This window comes from Galeopterus variegatus, unplaced genomic scaffold (genome assembly GCF_000696425.1).
Source record: "Galeopterus variegatus unplaced genomic scaffold, G_variegatus-3.0.2 Scaffold3058, whole genome shotgun sequence".
Lineage (NCBI taxonomy): Eukaryota > Metazoa > Chordata > Mammalia > Dermoptera > Cynocephalidae > Galeopterus > Galeopterus variegatus.
This window is the reverse complement of record NW_007729169.1, coordinates 235,739-254,948: the sequence shown is the minus strand read 5'-3', so window position 1 is coordinate 254,948 and position 19,210 is coordinate 235,739. Positions and strand designations below refer to the sequence as shown.

Here is a 19,210-nt window from a genome sequence, read left to right as displayed (position 1 = left end):
AAATATCAGCTTTTCCTCAATTTTAAATGGATGCTTTGTGTTACTTCTTTAATAAATTTTTTTTGTTTTTAAAAGAAATAAACACTGTTAATCATAAAAAAAAAAAAAAAAAAAAAAAAAATCTGAAATCCAAAATGCTCCAAAATCCAAAACGTTTTGAGTGCCAACATGATGCTCAAAGGAAATGCTCATTAGAGCATTCTGAATTTTGAATTTTTGGATTAGAAATGCTCAATTGGTTAAGTCTCTGCAAATATTCCAAAATCCCAAAAAATCCCTCAGAAACACTTACGGTCCCAAGCATTTAGGATAATGAATACACAACTTGTATATATTTTCCATCCTTTTATTTTTAACTTTTTTGTGCCTTTATATTTAAAGTGGGCTTTTTGTAGTCAACAAAGTCAGGACTTGCTTTTTTTTTTTTTTTTTTTATCCAATCTGACAATATCTGCCTTTTAATTGGGCTGTTGAGATCATTTACGCTGGGTTGAGATCTACCACATTGTTATTTTTCTATTTTTCTTTTTCCACATACTCTTTGTTCCCATTTTCTCTCTTCTTTTGAATTAAATATTTTTTTTATAATTTCATTTTATCTCTTTCCCTGCCTATAACTCTTTGTTGTGCTCTTTTATTGATTGCTTTATGGTTTCTGAAACTCATCTTTAGCATATCATTGTCTATCTTCAAGTGATATTATACCTCTTCAGGTATAGAATAAAAACCTTTCAAGAATATTCTTTCACTTCACCTACTACTGGTCTCTGTGATATTGCTGTCATTGATTTTTAACTCTACATGTTATGAACCCCATAATTCATTGTTGTTATTTTTGCTTTAAGCAGCCAATTATCTTTTAAAGAGATTCAAATAATAAAAATTATTTTGTATTTATCCATTTACTATTTCTAGTGTTCTTCATTCCTTTCTGTAGATCCATATTTCCATCTGGAACCATTTTCTTTTTCCTAAATGAGTTCCTTTAATATCTGTGGTAGAATAAATCTGCTGGTGATCAATTCTTTCAGCTTTTGTATGGCTGAAAAGTCTTAATTTTTTCATTTTTGAAAGATACTTTGCTCAGAATAGAATACTAGTACAGTGGATTGAATTATGTCCCCCCAAAACTCCCTGGAGCTTGAATTGTGTTCCCAAGTTTTCTGTATTGGAAACTTGGCTTCCACTGAGTGTTAAGAGGGTGGGAAATCATATTATGGTAATTGAAAGGTGGAGCCTTAAAGAGATGACTGTAGGACCATGCCGTAGTGAATGGATTACAAACGGTGGTCCAGGGCATGGTTCTGAGGGCTTTAAAAGAAGAGGAGAGTTTGTCTCTCTCTTTCTGCTCTCTCTGCTTCCACCATCTTGCAATGTGAGACCACTGGGTCACTGTCACCACCACCATATGGACTTTGGACTTTTCAGCCTCAGAAACTGTAAGCAATAAATATTGTTTTTCTTTATAAATCACCCAGTTTCAGGAATTTTGCTATAAGCAACATAAAACAGACTAATACAACTAGGTTGATGGGGTTTTTGGCATGTACTTAAAAGACATGCCCCCACTCTCTCCCAGCTTTCATTGTTCCCTACAAAAAGCCTGCTGTCATTCTTACTGTTGCTCCTTTGCATGTAATGTGTCTCTTACATTTAAGATCATTTTTAACATTATCACTGCTTTTAAGTAATTTCATTATGCTGTGCCTTGGTGTAGTTTTCTTCAAGTTTCTTGTTCTTAGGTTTCATTGAACTGCATGGATTTCAAAGTTTATAGTTTTTACTGAATTTGAAACTTTTTCAGCACTATTTAACTTTTTTTTAAACTTTATCTACCTCTCTCCCCTCTCCATTGGGGGCTTAAATTTTCCTTATATTTGGCCCCTTAAAGTTGTCCTGAAGCTCACTGATGTTTACTTTCTTCATCTTTTTGCCTCTGTGTTTCATTTTGGACAGTTTCTATGATGGTATTTCAAAAAGTTTGTAGAAAAATAGAATTAAAAGATAATATAAATCTTTCCATGAACTTTTTGAAATACCCTGATGTTGCCTGTTTTTAAGTTCACTATTTCTTTTTCTTCTGCAATATCTAATCATCTCTTAATTCTATCTAGTATACTTATCTCAGACGTAGTTTTCATCTCTCAAATTTTAACAGGGACTTTTTATATTGTTCATGTCTCAATCTTTCTTACAACTGAATTAAAGATAGTTAAAAACTCTCTGTACTATCTTTGTAACTCTTCTGTAAATCATAAATAAAAAAGATTTCTAAAAATAAAGAAAAAGTCAAACCAGTCAAAAGGACACAGGGGCCGGCTTGAGGGAGCATTCACAAGCCAAAAATGTGACAATGTCAGCATTAATATAATCAAGTACACTCATGAATTATAAATCGCTAAAAACATAGTAATTCACTAGTTCATGGTGATAATAAAAGGATAAATATATCAGGAGGAAGGGAGGTCTCTCGCTTATAGCAGAACAACAAGAGCTGACAGAAGAAATCACTGGGATTAGAAAATTATTCTGCAAGCATTATGGCAAAAACTAGATCAGATAAGAATCATAAATGAATACCAAACCTGGGGGGAAATTTTGATCAGAAGCAGAATATTTGCACTGTCTTAAAAGTGTCTCTCCACAGATTACTTATTAGTTTCAAGGGAAGAAAATAAAAAAGAAATACTACAATGGAGAAACTGGACAACATCTTGACTATTGATAAAAATTAATATCACCTGTGACTGACAGATGGGCACTGTGTGCCTCCAGATGTGGTACCCTGAAAGAGACCTATCATCTAAACAGCATTCTGGCCAAGAAGGCATAACGTCAACCTAATCAAAGAGTAGCATCAGGTGAACACAAAATGAGGAATGCTCTTTAAAAATAAAACAAAGGTCAAGGGTTTGGATCCTCACTGGCTAGCTGCTCCCCACCAAACACACACACAAAACACTGAGCGGTGGCCTGTATTCTTTAAAAATATCAATGTTATAAAAAGGAAAAAAAAGCCTACAGTTGGCTGGAAGGAGCAGCGAGGCTGGGCTGGGTGGCAAACTGTGCACGCCACTGTGGTGCCTGGGCACTGCAGGATCTAGTTTGAGGCACTAAGAAGGATAAGACATCAGTTTGAAAACAGCCCCTATCAGAACAACACAAATTCTGCTAAAATTGAAGCAAGAATAAACATCAAATTTATGGTGAAGCTTGGGTGAAGAATGGCGAAATCATTGAAGCTTGATGAAAAGGTTATGGGGACAATGCCTCAAAGAAATAAGCAGTTTACAAATGCATAACTCATTTTAAGAAGGGATGAGATTATATTGAAGATGAAGCCCACAATGGCAGACCATCCACATCAATTTGCGAGGAAAAATTAATCTTGTTCATGCCCTAGTTGAAAAGAACCAACGATTAACAGCAGAAACAATAGGAACACCAGAGACAATAGATTCAGCTTACACAATTCTGACTAAAAAATTTCAGTTGAGCAAACTTTCCATTCCATGGGTACCAAAACTGTTGAGCCCACATCAGCTACGGACAAGAGCAGAGCTTTCAATGGAAATTTTAAATAAGTGGGATCAAGATCCTGAAGCATTTTTTTGAAGAATGTAACAGGAGATTAAACACAGCTTTTCCAGTATGATCCTGAAGGCAAAGCACAATCAAACCAAGAGGTGGAAGTGGACCAGTCAAAGCAAAAGCAGACAAATCAACCAATACCAACCATGCCAATACCAAGGCACGGCAACAGTTTTTTGGGGATGCTCAAGGCATTTTGCTTGTTGACTCTGTGGAGGAACAAAGAATAATATCTGCTTATTAGGAGAGTGTTTTGAGAAGGTTAGCCAAAGCTTTGGCAGAAAACACCTGGGAGAGCTTCTCCAGAGAGTCCTTCTCCACCACAATACTCCTGCTCATTTCTTTCAACAAACAAGGGCAATTTTGCAAGAGTTTCAATGGAAAATCATTAGGTATCCACCCAACAATCCTGATTTGGCTTATGACTTCTTTTTGTTTCCGAATCTTAAAAAAATCTTTAAAGGGCACTCGTTTTTCTTTAGTTAATGTAAACAGGACTACATTGACATGGTTGAGTTCCCAGGATCCTCAGTTCTTTAGGGATGAACTAAATGGCTGGTATCATGGCTTACAAAAGTGTCTTGAACTTGATGGAGCTTATGTTGAGAAATAAAATTTGTTTCTTTCTGTCTTTTTTTTTAAAAAAAAGAAAAGAAAAGAAAGGCTGCAGAAACATTCTAGATTAAAGGAAGCTAAAGAAATTAGCACCAAAAACTAATTCCTATACTAAGAGGACATTATGAGACCAACTGACAAAATTAGAATATAGATGGTAAATTTGATAAAAACATAGTTTCTACAAATTTATGAAGCTGATAAGCATACTGTGGTTATGTACAGTAGAGGGGAGAGGGCAGTGTTAGAAAGTGCAAATGAGAAGGAAAATGGGGTAAATGTTAACAATAAGTGAATCTAGATAAAAGGTATATAGCTTTTCTCTGTACTATTTTTATTTTGCAACTTTTTTGTTAGCTTTAAGTTATTTCAAAAAAAAGGTAATTTTTAAAAAGCCAATCCAGCATGCTCTTGATCCTATCCCCTCACACAATGAGTATTTACCTCTCACTCTCATCTTCCTCTCCCCTCTTTTCATTAGATCATTCTGCTAAGCTTAGAAACATGATTTTCCATCTTAAAAAAAAAAAGCAAATGAAACATCTCTTGATCCACAGCCACTGTAGACTTACTGGAAGACGTACCTGCTCACATTGCCAAATTTGATCACTTTCCATTTATCTTCAGCTCACTCTAGCCTGGCCTCTGCACTCATCACACATGGAAACTCCTCTTGCTAAAGTCACCGGACACCCCCAGGCTGCCACCTCCGATGGACACGCTTCAGTTCTCATGCTACTTGACCTTTCAACAGCAGTGGATAGTACTGACCACACCTTCTTCATTGAAATATCCACTTCTCTTGGCTTTTGATCAAACACTCTTGATTTTCCTCCTGCCTCCCTGTCACTCCTAATTCTCCTTTGCCATTTCCTCACCCTCCATCTGACTTCTAATAGCTGTAGTTCCTAAGGTTCTTAGTCTACTCTATCTCTCCAGGTGGTCTCATCCATTCCCATGGTTTTTAAAACCATCTACATGCTGATGAATCCCAAATTTATTTCTGCAGCCCAGAGCTGTCCTCTGAATTCCATGTTCATACAGCACAATGGCTTTGACATAGTGGACTAAAACTTGTCAAACTTAACATATTCAAAATTGAACTCTTGGTCTCCCCCAAATATTCTCCCCAGTCTTCCCATTTTGGTAACTTTCACTTCCATTCATACAGCTGTTCAATCAGAAAACCCAGAATCATCGTCTGAATACAGAAATTATGAGTGACATTTTCTTTATGTTTTTCAATGGTTTAAAATTTTCCTATAATAAACAAATCATACTTACAAAAAAAGTCAAAATTAAAAGAACCAAAACCTTTCTTTTGAATAATGAGAAAACAAAGATATACTTAAACATAATACTTTAGAGTCTCTATGTTTTTTCTCAATTTTAGTTTTGTAAATGTCTAAATAAGGGTACTAAAAATTAATATTAACATTCATATTACCAGAAGAATTTGGATTTACTGAAGACATCACAGAATCCGCTTCTATCTAGAAAAGAGGAAAGAATAACAGGACATGTAGTTTTATCAAATGTTTTCACAGTGCATATTCTTAATTCCTGGTATGGGGAAAGGAATGTATTTTATGAGAATCCAACTGTTGAACCCAGCAGACAAGTAATGTCACACAACAGCTATAAGAGTGAAAGATACCAGATGCTAATCTGCTATATACTCTAATGGCCCTTAAAACTTTATTCCATTAACCAAAACAGTTTAAGTATATAAAATCAATTTGGCTGTCTCATATACAGAATAATCTAAAAGGTAACTTTTCTGCTTTAGACAAATACAAGCCATTGTTAAAATGGGCTCTATTGCTTTATTTTTACATTTTTTCCTGATTACAAGAGTAACATATGATTGATGTAGAAAACATGAAAAATATAAAAAACTTTTCTTTTTTTTTTTTTTTTGGTGGCTGTCAGGTACAGGGATCCTTACCCTTGCCTTGACCTTGGTGTTATTTTTAAAAAAATTAAAATTATGAAGGAAATCAAACCAGTTATCCAATGAAAACAACTGTTAATATTTTGTTCTAGTCTGGCTTTTTTTCCCTATGCACTTTAAAACATATTTGAGAACACACTATATAAAGTTTGAGGACCTGCTTCCACTAAATATTAAAATATAAGCATTTTCCTACATTGTTACAAGGGCTTTATAAACAATATAGAATTAGAACCTCGGCAGCATCTGACATAATTTCTTTCTCCACCTTTGGTCTTGAACTCTCTCCACAGTCTTGGATTCCCTGCACCTTCCTGGTTCCTCATGTCCCTCCCAAATGGTTCTCGTGCCATCTTCTCTATGTAGTCCCCTGCCTACCCTTAAATATTGGTATTCCCTAATGTTCTATCCTCAGACTACTGTCTTCACACCCTGCAACCTCTTCTTGGGCAATACCATCCATTCTCACCTTTTGAGCACCACCTACAAACTGAGGAGTCCCAAATGTATCATCAGCCCAATACTTTACACCCAATTTCAGATTCCTATATCTAAGGGAGGTAGTAAAATCTAAGAGCATATTTTCACCACCATACCCAGCAGAGTATTTAAGAAGTGAATGCACCTGGAATGCCCATAGCCACATCAAACTCAATGTGCCTCACTCTGAACTCACTGACTTTCTCTGAATCTACCCCTTCTGAATTTTCTCTTACTTAACAGCATCACCATCCCTTCAGTCCTGGTGGTCATGCCACTCCCTTACCACCACCACCAGTCAATCACCAGGGCATAATCTGTCCCACCACCCACAAAGCATTCCTAGGTGCTTCATACTGGAGTAGTCTAGCTTCTCTAGTTTAAATGACACCCAGATTATTATGGTTACCACTAGCACTAGGCCTTCCTTCTTTGTCCTCTTTACTTTCTATTCTTAAAGTCTCTCTTCTGTCTTGGTTTTTAACAGTCTCTCTGCACTAAACTGTGAACCACTTCAAAGTAGGGACTGTGTTTCACTTTTATATCTCTAGCAACTAACAAGTTTTCCTTTTACTAAACAGGAACATAATAAATTTCATTGTATAAACAATTGCAGGAGTATAAGTGATTTATTTTATAAGTGCTTTACTGCTTCATGACATGCAGTCAGTAAATGTTACATTTGCTCAAAGGCGATATTCAAAAATTAAACCCCAAACCTCAACCTAGTATAAAAGTAAAAGTCTGTTAAATTTCATGGAAGGTATATATTGTCACTTATTTAATAAAAGTTTATTGTACAAATGACTGATAAGTTAATAGGTGATTTGCTATATTAGTACTATTTAGTGACCTGCAGTCAATAAATATTTGCTCAAAAATAAAATTCAAAACCTCAACCAAGAATGAAAAGTAAAAATCTGTTAAATTGCATGGAGTGTTACATACAGTATGTTACTACCCCATTGTACCTGTCATTAAATTCCTCACTTATATTCTAAAATTAAAACCGAATAAATGAATAGATTCAAGGGTGATAAGTATATTTTTCCAGGTGAACCCAGGTTAAATACAATGCTTCAAAGACTGAGTCCTTTTAGCTGAACCACTTTGGAATTCCAGCTGAAATGACTGCAGGTTAACAAGAGAGCTGCAATTTCAAACAATCAGCCCAGACTACTTTCCTGAATTCTGTAACCAGCCCCTCAGTAACTAAGCAACCCCTAATAGTTGAACCACCCTGAATCCAGCTGGGCTGTTCATGCAACCTATTTGGACCAACAGAAAATATTTACTGTGAAGTTGTGATGCATTTAAACACACTAGCAGAAGTGGGACTTCACAGGGTCCCTGGCTTGGCTGGGCTTGCAATCTGACAGAAGGGTAGAGCCCCTCATGAGGCACAGGTGGGCCATAATTGATTGCCAAGCTGTTTGGTCTAATGAAGTGGGTATTCCAGGCAGAACACTGAGTGCTCTCTTTGCTTGATAGGTGCAGTTGAATTTCTTGAATCTGAACAGTATTTTGACTCTGATAAGTACAGTTCAGCAGCTTAAAAGGAAGGGATCGTTTCTTGCATGGTTGGTAACAGGCAAGTAGAACAACATAAAGAGACAGAGTGAATAGGAAAATTGTCCTCAAGTAGGTTCATTGAGGCTCAGCTCAACTCTCTCTATTGGTGAACTGGTGCAATCTTTTCTGAAAAGCAATATCCAACAAAATTTCACATGTTACTATCCTGTGACCTAGCAATTATACATCTAAGAATTTATTCCACAGACATACATCCACAAGGACATATATATGTGTGTATGTATTTAGATATTAAAGTATGCTCACATTAGGAATGAAAAATGGAAACAATCTAAATAATCAAAAACAGGAAACTGGCTAAAGAATACTATGCAACTATTTTTTAAAATGTGGTAGTGGTGTGTGCTTTTAGGCTGATCTGCTGTAAGTGAGTAAAGCAAGTTAAAATAAAGTAGACATAGCATGCACCCGCTTATGTTTTCAATAGAAGGCTCATATGTTTGTCATGGGTAGGAAATGTTGGAATGCTACACTAGAAACTGTGAGTAATGGTAACCCCCGAGGAGTGAGACACTCTGGTAGGGAGGGAGGGGATTTCATGTTCAACTTTATACCTTTGTCAACTGCTTTAATTTTTTGACTATATGAATGTATTACTTTCATAATCTAAACAAAGCAAAAAAATCCGAGAGATTGTATGAGTCGCCTCCTATGTGAATTCCTGTTACCAACACCCCCTCCAGCCTTCCCTCTGGACACCTCTCTAGCAGCTCATAATTACAATTATTAGCCTAGTAGTGAGACTGAATTCTAATTTTCCCTGGGTTGGGTTCTTAGAAAGTAAAATTCAGCACTGAACACATCTCTGAAATTGCTTATAAAGCAGCGATTTGCTTTATACACATCCTAAACTAGCCCTCTGCACTTTTCTTAGGAACCATTCACTATTGCATTGTCTACCGCATGCCCAAATACATAAAGGAAACGCTACCTTGGAGGGCTTGTACCCAAACAGCATTACAACAGCAACTTTAAAATCCTCTCTGCTGAGATAGCCTTTGTTATCTTCATCACACGCTTTAAATACCTAAAGAACATTAAATATGTTTAGTCAACAAGAAAACTATTTGTTATTTTTATTACTAGTTTTTATTAAATTTGGACTTCAAAAAATCTAAAATTCAGCCCAGCAGTAGGGATTAGAAACGGAGTTTATTCCTAATTTTAATTTTCAAGTAGTCTTAGTGATGGGCTAAAATCTACCCCGCCCCCTCCCCAAAAAAGTGCAAACGATTTAACGGTTGCTCACTTGGGAGAGTGTGGTGCTGATAACACCAAGACCATGGGTTCGGATCCTTATATAAGGATGGCCGGTTAGCTCGCTGGGTGAGCGTGGTGCAGACAACACCAAGCTCAGGGTTAAGATCCCCTTACCGGTCATCTTTAAAAAAAAAAAAAAAAAAAAAAAAAATATACGAATCTTCCCATTAACACTTTGAAGGGCACTCATAGTGCAGTACTCTACTGAAGAAAAGGACTATAAAGAACAGCAGTGCGTCCTTAACATGGTGAAATATCCAGTCGGTACCGGAGTTTCCGGCTGTCTGAAGAATGCCCGCGCACGTCTCACTTGCCTCAGTTTCATCACCTGTGCACGGAGCATCATTCGAATTTAAAAGATTACGTAGCGGGATATAGAAGAGAAGGAACTTGAACGCAGCCACGACACTGGACCGAAGCCAGAAGCCCTGCAGCCCAGGGCTCAATCATTAACCACGACCCTTTGGAAGGGCAGTCCAGCTTTTGCCTGTACAGCCGGGCTGAGTCAGACCCAAGCGTGGGGACAGAAGTGACAGACCAGACCAAGTTCAAGTCCCAGACTCAGAGTGGCCCTGCGGACACCTACTTCCCCCCACTTCCTCTGTTCCGACGGGCTGGCTTCCCAAGTCCGCGGCCTGGCCCCGGCGAAAAACATCGCCACGGCCACCACCGAGTCCGAAATTCCTAACTCACGAGTCGAGTGTCCAGAGCCCAACACCGCCCACCGCGGCCGCGCCCACCGGCGCTCGGGAAGCAGAACTTGGCGTGCAACTCCAACGTCTCCTCCCATTGGACGGCCCGCGAGCCACTGGCGTTGATCCCGCAGTGCTATTGGCTGGAAACTTTACTAGCGTTCCCTTGGAACCGCCTCGGGCGGGAGGCTCCGCCCCCCGTCTCGTCCTCTTGACTCCCACCCGCAGCTGGGGATCCCGCACACTTAGGTGCTGTCTCGATGTGTCCTAGTTCGTGATTTCTTTCATTCTCTCCCCCCTCCTTGCAATAAGTTACTTTTGACCATTTTGACCTATGGCACTATCCTAGACGTTGTAAGACACAAAAGGAGTGTGAACAAAACAAAAACCAAACGAGCCAAGTCCAGGATTCACGTTCAGATCGTCAAGTCACTGGGGTCGAGCTCTCAGGGCAGCTACGATGTCTGTTCCAGCACTTAGCCCTGTGCCTGGCACAAAGCAGACCTTCAATGAGCGAACGAGATGAGCCGTTAGGACGTTTACACAAATTTATCTCATGCAGTCCTCTGGGAGAGATGCCTGGTCTGCAAGAGACTCCAAGGGTAAAGGGCATAAACTGCATCGAGCCCAAATTCCACAGCGAACATCTTTACTAAGGGCGAGGAATATGGAGGGAGTTCCGTTTTGCAAACGAATTTATTTCAGACCTCTCTCTTGGCCAATCAGTAGGGTTAAAAAGAACACACAGCGGGGTCACCTTAGAAACAGACACTGGAGGTTGAGACTGATGGGACTCCTAACTGCTTATTTCACAACAGGTTGTACAGTCTGCGCCCGACGAGCCCGCTCCTCACAGGACACGGGCCTCCCAGTCCGCAGCTCGTCCTCTTTATCCTTGAAATAAACACCCCTCCCGCGAGCCCTCGGCGTCTGAACCCATCGGAATCCCTATAAAGGGAGTGAGGTTTGCTAGTTAACTGAGAGGAGCTAGGAAACACTTTTGCATTTCTCTCTCCCTTTTCTAGAAGTCGCCAGGAGGCGAGCCGAGAGCTAGGGAGAGCCAGGTCCCACCTCTACTCCCTCCCGAAGCAGCGCCCGGCAGCCTCTCTGGATCCGACGTTCTTTAGGACCCGGGGGCGGGCCTCCCGGAAGGGGAAGGGGCAGGGCCTCCAGGCGCGCGCCGCGGCCGGAGGGTTTGAACCGTGCGCAGGCGCGGGCGAGCGGGCCCCCGGGTGGCGGTGGGCTCTGCGGCCTCAGGTACGTGAGGTGGGGCTGTGGATGCTGGCGCGTCCTCCGCGCGCTCTGTCGCGGGCTTCGGCCGGGCCGGCGATCCTGACCCCGGCCTGGTGGTGTGCGCGGGCCGCAGGGGTCCGGCGAATTCACGAGTGCCCCGCAGGCGGCAGGCGGCCGGCGAGGGAAGCGGCGCCGCCGGGGAAGACACGGGGCAGGGTTCCGGCTGCCCTTGGGCCTCGGTTCTCTCCAGTGACAGCACCTCTCAGGGGTGCGCAGCAGGCACGTGTCCTGAGAGGATTGGGGGGCCTCACCTCGGTTCTTGTTCCGGCGTCGCCTCTGAACAGGTGGGTGTCCCGGGCAGCGCATGGCGAGCGCGCACCGTATGCCGGGCACTTAACCTTTCTGTGCCCACCCTCCCCACAGGTGGGTCGTGGTACGTAGTACAGGGTTATCGGGAGGGTGAAATGAGTTTATACCGGTAAGGAGCTTCAACTTGTGCCTGGCCCCACGTGAGCGCGAGGAAACGTTAGCAGCTGTCACCACTTCCTCAACGTTCCCCGAATCGGCCCGCTTCACTCCGTGCCCGCCGCCTTCAGCGTCTCCTCGAGCCCCTGCAGGGGCCTCCTCCCTTCGACTTCTGTGTCCCTTCAAACCATTCTCCACACAGAATTGCAGCAGACGTAATATTTTAAAGTAAACCAAAGTTGGCTGAGGTACTGCCCTTCTTGCTAAAAGCTCTCGGTGGGGCCCCATTGTTCTTAGAATAAAATCTGGTGTTTTTAACACGCTTTGCTTCTCTCCCCACCTCCTTCAGCCTGGACCGCTGCTTGTCTTGCTTAAGTCCTTCTGTCTGCTCTTGCAGTTACTCTGACCTCGTTTCCACCTCCTGCCTTTGCAGGTTGGGTTCCCTCTGTCAGGAGCGCTCTCCATCCCATCTTTTAGCAGGTTGGTTCCTTTTCATCCTTCAGGTCCTACTTAAATGTTACTTCGGAGAGTATTCCAAGGTAAGGGCATCCATTTTTCTGTCTCATACTTGTAAAATGTAATGAATGTCTATGGTCATCTTGGCTTTCTTTTTTGTGTGTGTTGGTTTGTCTCTTCCACCCTGAAATTAAGCTCTTCTAGGGCAGAAATTGTTTGTGTATTAACTCCGTATTCCTAGTGCTTGGTGGTAGTCGCTGCTCAATAAGTGTTTAATGAATTAATAAAATCAAGGAAGTAAGCATGGCACCCAGTTTACAGATGAGGAAACTGAGGCTCAGCAGTTAACTAACCTGCCCAGGTGATCATTTACCACATAATGACTGGGTTTGAAATTGGAGCTCGTGTTTGCCGACTACTGGCCACACAGGGCCTGAATTGAGGAGCACAGCTCCTAGGCTCACCTGATGGTTTTCAGGCTCTGAGAAGGAGCAGCCAGAGGTGTGAAAGAAATGCCCAGCTGGGTCTGGAATGGTGGAGGTAAAAGAAGCACTACTTTTTTTTGTTTTTTGTTTTTTTAAAGACGACCGGTTAGGGGATCTTAACCCTTGACTTGGTGTTGTCAGCACCACGCTCTCCCAGTTGAGCTAACCAGCCATCCCTATATGGGGATCTGAACCCGTGGCCTTGGTGTTATCAGCACCACACTCTCCGAGGTGAGCCATGGGCTGGGCCAAGGAAGCACTACTTTAAAAGGAGTATACTTTTGCATCCACAGCATTTTTTAAAGTCCTTAATAAAAGCTCTAACAAGATTCTGAGCTGGCATTTGGTGGGAGAATTTCTTTAGATTTTCATCCTCTTAGGGCACTGTTTGCTAAATTTCACTCACCTGCCTCCCTGGTTTTGTTTTATTCTTCTAATACATATACTATTAATATTTTTATTTGAATCCACTCTTTTACATAAACACTGTCTTTTAAAAGTAAACTTCATTTTGCTGTTGTAAATATAATGGAGCCATAAGATACCTTCCTTTGATGGTAAACAAAAGTGTTACTGGTGTTTGCAGAAAAGCCCAAAGCTTGCTGTTTGTTCAAAAGCAAGATTAAAAGCGTTTCTACAACTCTACAACTTTCTCCTTGATTTAAACAGGGAGATTGGATTGGAATAGGAAAAGGTGATACTTTCATAATGCGATCTTAATTAATGTCAGGTTCCAGTCACCTCCATTTTGCTGTCCTGATTGAATGCCTGGCCTCAGAATCGGTCCACATGTATTGTAGTTCTCTAATTCTTTCAGCACCATTTAAAAAACTGACGTTAGACTTGTGCTGTACCAGGCGCAGCCCACGGAAGACAGACGATAGACAGTTGAAGGAAGCTCTTGAATTCTGTATGTGTAAAATGCTTAATTACAAAAGTGCTCTGGAATACTGGGAACCTGCCCCTATATGAGAAAGAAGTAAAATTTTCATACTGGTGACCAGATATAGTTCTCCAAACTAAAAGTCAGTTCCTGATTGATCTTGGTGTCTGCCCAACAGCTCCTCTACAACAGGCTAAGTGCCTTGATTTCATAAAGAGGTTGGTAACCTGCTGGAATTAATGACGGACACTATTTTATTAGCATATTGCCAAGATTTATTTGCCTTTAATTGGTAAACAACTCTCAGGCGTACATTTAAATAACAGCGGGTCCAAAACCTAAACAATGTGTAGAGCAGGATCAAAAAAAGGCCTTGTTTTTCAAAGCTTTTTTTATCCACTCATAGTTTGCTAGAGGGAATCCCACTCCCATGTGGTTCTAGAAAATGTGGATAATGATAAAAGTGAAAACCTTAGAAATTCTCTAAATAGCTCAAAAGATCTTCCATATAGAGTTCTAAGTTTTGGAATTCCATGTTGTTTATATGTAATACAGGCTACAGTATTCATTATGCACCTGGGGAAGAGATGATAACCTAAGATTGTGCAGATGGCTTCTTGTCTGACTGTAAGCTGACTCCTTTCTCACTAAAAACTGAGACCCACTATTTGTTTTACAATAAGAAATCTAAAGAGAACAGCCTGAGAGCTCTTAATTGAAGATTCTGTTACTAAGTGCGTTGAGTTAGAGCTGTTTTAGAATTCAAAGGAAACTAGAGCTAACATTCAGAGTACAGTAGTTTTTCCTGAGGTGGTTCTTTTGTTCTTAAATGATTTCTTGAAGTCATAACATTGTAGCCATTAAAATAGTTCCTTCAGAATGAATCGTGACAGCTTAAATACCTCTGTCCAGCAACCTCTAGAGTCTAGAACACTGGAGTAAACCTAAGTTTAAAAAAAAAAAAAAAAAAAACAGACCTGAGGTGCTTAAGTGGTTGTTAAGTAGTAAAGAGTCTGAATCTCATGGAGAAAAACCAGGCACTCAGGCTCTCTTAACTGTGACAATACAATTCTAACAAGCTTTGTTACCTACACTAGGACTTCTAATGAAGTGGACTAGACAGAGTAAAAATTAACAGAAAACCTTTAGAAAGCAGATACAAATGCTCAAAAGACCTAGACAAAGTCTAGGGTCACTATTACAGGAGCAAGTGGCCCCATCCATCTCTGTAGTCCTTAGGGCTTTGGCTGTAAAACAGTGTCAATGCCAGGTAGTGGTAATAGTGACCCTGAGCCATGAAGAATTATCGTCTCCGTGCACTGTGCGTAAAACCTCCTTGAAATGGGTAATTTACAGAGGAAACCTTGTCCGCTTGACTGGTAATTAATTGAAAAAGTCAGGTAAATGAGAAATTGTGAAAAGTGAAAGATACCTTAAAAATAGTTTTTAAGCTTGAAACATATGCATGTGTATTCATGTGTAAATCCTTTGACATAGAATCAAGCTTTTTTAGTTTTTTAAAACAGAATGTAGTTCTGGTGAACAAAGTGCCTTTGTCTTGGTTTACCCTACTCATAATGCATCCTGTTCACTGTAAAAAAGCAAAAATGTAAAGATACTCTATCAATCTGAGCAGACTCTTGAGTTTTGTAATTTTCCTCTGGGTCTTGTACTAAAATGTTAAAAGTATCTTATTAAAGAACTTTTATTTAGCTATCTGCATTAACATTTTGTAGGTAAAACCGAAAGTGCCTGTTTCGTATATTTTCCTCTTCTGAGAGAAAGAAAGTGGAAATTAGACTAAATGTGTGGTTTAGAAAACAGAAGTGTTTTTGCTTCAGTACAAGTTCTTTCTCTGCATGTCTTCATGAAAGTACTTTTAATGTACATAAGTGGTCATTTGGGCCAGCCCGGTGGCGCACTGGATAGTGTGCTGCTTGGGAAGTGCGGTGGCGCTCCCGCCCTAGGGTTCGGATCCCACATACAGACCGGTTCCCGCTCACTGGCTGAGCGAGGCGCGGGAGCAATGCCAAGGGTTGCGATCCCGTTGCCGTTCCCCGGTCCGGTACGGGGTCAACACTGAGGGTTGCGATCCGTTGCCGGACACGGAAAAAGACAAAAAGACAAAAAAAAAAAAAAAAAAAAAAGTGGTCATTTGGCACTAGTCTTGAAGACTTTATAAGTGGCTTATCTTTGGGGAAGTAAGACATACATAATCACTGAAGTCCTGAAGGTGCCTGTGCTTGGGTTAAGGGTGGATTTGTAAATTTCAATTTGACCTTAAAAATTAGAGCATAGTCAGAATTACTCTTGACATGCCTTAAAATTGGTCTTAACCCCAACCACCTACTGGAAGCTTCAGGGTCAAGAATGAACAGTTTTGTTTTGGAGTTTGGCTTCAACCCCCTTTCTAGGGCGTCTTTCTAGACTGGAAAACAAAAGAAGGGGAGGAGAAGGTGACCAGAATTTTTGTTGTTAATTTGTCAAATTCTCATAGCAATTTTGGTAATATGCCTATGAACAAGTACAAAGCAACCGATGTTAGTTATTTGGCTCAGCCTTTGAAAAGTGTCAAAAGTGCTGTTATGTGTTGCAGAGGCTCATCTGACAGGGAATTTGAGAGCAATAAAGTTATTTTGCCAATGGCCTGGTGAATGGAAACTAATAATATTTCCATCTTTCATTCCAGAGATATAATGTCTCAGGAAGGCAATTATGGGAGGTGGACGATATCCAGTAGTGATGAAAGTGAGGATGAAAAGCTAAAACTGGACAAGCCATCTACCTCTTCTGTCATCCATGCTGGGCAAGGAGCAGCTAGTGAGCCCAGGTATACCTGTTCCGAGGCCCGAAAAGCCGCATACAGAAGGAAAATCTCACCTGTGCAGTTCAGCAATACAGATTCAGTCTCATCTCCCAAAAAGCAGAAAGGTGGTTCCCAGGATGACCTGGGTTGGTGTCTCTCCAGCAGTGATGATGAGCTGCAACCAGAAATGCAGCAAAAGAGGACTGAGAAAGCGGTGGTCAAGGAGGAGAAAGACATCTCCTCTTTCGGAGACTGTTCTGCCCAAAGAGCTGGAAATCCTGACCCTCCTGCCAGCCACAGGCTCAAAGTGGAGGAGGAAGACGAGTACGAGACATCAGGAGAAGGCCAGGACATTTGGGACATGTTGAATAAAGGGAACCCCTTCCAATTTTACCTCACTAGAGTCTCAGGAATTAAGCTGAAGTATAACTCTGGAGCCCTTCACATCAAGGGTAAGAGGGTGCTGGGTGTCAAGGAGCTGGGGAATGGCACTTGAGTGTCCGCCTTGGTTAAAAAAAAAAAAAAAAAGGAAGGCAGCCCAGAATAATCTCCAAGAACCCTTCTTTGTGGTCTTAACTACTCTGAGAGAAAAAAATTCTTTTTGACAAATAAGTGCACTAGTTTGACAGCAAAGTTTGCATTGGCCAGGCAATCAGAGGGTGTTTCTCAAAACCCTTCAGCTTGGGCCGGCCTGGTGGCGCACTGGAGAGTGCGCTGCTTGGAGCGTGGCGGCGCTCCTGCTGAGGGTTCGGATCCCATGTGGAGACCGGTTCCCGCTCACTGGCTGGGCGTGGTGCGGGCGCAACGCCAAGGGTTGCGATCCCGTTGCCGGTCCCCGGTGCGGGCGTGACACCAAGGGTTGCGATCCCGTTACCGGTCAGTAAAAAAGACAAAAAGGAAAAAAAAAAAACCCTTCAGCTCAACCCCTTGTCAAATTAGCACAGTGTTTAGAATTATTTAATTTTTAAGTTAAAGGTTAAACTTGATCAGTAACACTTTATTAACAAAGTAGCAAATACTTGACAGCAGTAGTTCTCCGTGGTCCTATGGCCAGCAGCATCAGCATGTGTGGAACTTGTTAAAAATGCAAATTCTCAGGCTCCACCCCAGTTTCACTGGATCATACTCTGCAATCTGTGTTTCAAAGAGCCCTTCATGGGATTCTAATGCCCAATCAAGTTTGAGAACCAGCGTATGAAAGCCTAGTTTTGGTTCCTGGTGAAGAAGCAAAAAAAAAAAAGAGCTGGAGGGCAAGTGTGAAGGCACTGCATAAAGTTCGTGGAAAGATTCATACTATCTTTTAATTCTCTTTTTCCACAAACTTTTTGAAGTACACTCGTAGATGTTTCAGTTAGGAATCAAAAGATGGACTTTGGTTTCTCTCCTTATTCTCCAGGGAGAACAGCAGCTCTAGAATCTGATTCCCATCCTCACCTCTCATTTGCTGTATGAATTGTTAACACAAGATCATTCTCTGAATTTCAGTTTACTCATCTTTAAACTGGAGATTCAGAAAAATGGGAGCAAATACATGAAGTGACCAGCACAATATATTCACATGGCAGATACAAACAAACATTGTTACTCTTATTTCAGATTAACTTTTTTTCTGGCCCATATTCAAAAATATGTTATGTTCACTGTCATTTTACGTATCAAAAATATAGCTATTTCTTGTGTGTGTGTGATGTATAAATGTTGGTGCATTTAATTCCATGCTATAGAGAGTTCAATCCTGTGGGTTTTCTGAGAATCTCTTATCTAAGTACTTTGAAGAAATATAAGATAGTTGTGTTTTTATTTTGTTTGAGAGAGATTGACACAGGAAATAGAAAACTATGCAAAGTTTTGCTGATTATAATAAAATGATGAAGACTGGCTGCTAGCCCCAAGATATTGAGGAAGGGGAGGTAACATTATTGTAGGAGCTCTTACATATATTTTTTCCTTTAATTCTCTCAACAGCCTTATGAGTAGAAGTTATAGTTCTCCTCCCTGAATAGGTTACAGACCCACAGTTTAGAAAAGTTAAATAACCTGCCAAAGGTAAATGGTAGAGCTGGGATTTGAATCCAGGCATTCTGGCACCAGAATCCATCCCCTTGAAAGATGGGTAAAATCTAGGAAAGTAGATGCTAATGAGGACAAAATGGAAGAATGTACTCATATTGCAGTTTATCTCTTAATTGTGCAACTCTCCCAATAAGGTAAGAACTTACTTAAGAGTATTTTTTTGTTCTTTTAAGATCTTGGTACCCCAGCATCTAATTCACTGTCTGGAAGACAGGCACTCAGTAAATATCTGTCATAAATGAATAAGCTCACTCTAACCCTCACAGGCAGTTTAGCGGGTAGCAACAGCGGTGCTGGAGCCAATCATCCTGGGTTCAGAGCCCGACCCTGCTCCTTTCTGGCTGTGTAGCCACATGCAGCTTCCTAGGGAGACTCTGCTCATCTACAAAACAGGAATTACAAACCTTCCTCAGAGAAAGGCTGTGAGGAATAAGAGTTAATACATGGGAAGTGCTGAGAGCGGTGCCTGGCACCTAATAGGTCCTGTACAGGTATGGCTGTGATAGTCGAAGCTCCTGATGATCATATGCTTCTTCTCATGGTGTAGTTATGACAAGTGAGCCCTCCAACCTATCTAAAGTAAAGCTCAAGTGGACGCGAAGTAGGACCTCCTTAGAGATGACC

The 19,210-nt window shown here is 41.0% G+C and overlaps 2 protein-coding genes across 2 annotated transcripts in view; one reads left to right on the top strand and one right to left on the bottom strand.

Moving 5' to 3' along the window:
• Positions 1-5,653: 5,653 nt before the first annotated feature.
• On the bottom strand, positions 5,654-10,148 carry EFCAB11 (EF-hand calcium binding domain 11; the record flags this gene model as incomplete). Its single annotated transcript, XM_008583834.1, has 3 exons — positions 10,080-10,148; positions 9,165-9,260; positions 5,654-5,699 (listed from the first exon to the last, which is right to left on the bottom strand). Coding segments are annotated over exons 1-3 (211 nt in total), but the record flags the coding sequence as incomplete, so codon positions are not given.
• Positions 10,149-12,344: 2,196 nt separating this feature from the next.
• Positions 12,345-19,210, top strand: part of TDP1 (tyrosyl-DNA phosphodiesterase 1) — an 84,143-nt gene continuing 77,277 nt past the window's right edge. The window contains exons 1-2 of the mRNA XM_008583833.1: positions 12,345-12,422; positions 16,397-16,965. Coding sequence (XP_008582055.1) covers positions 16,404-16,965 — 562 coding nt within the window. The 5' untranslated portion in view covers positions 12,345-12,422; positions 16,397-16,403. The remainder of the gene's footprint in view (positions 12,423-16,396; positions 16,966-19,210) is intronic.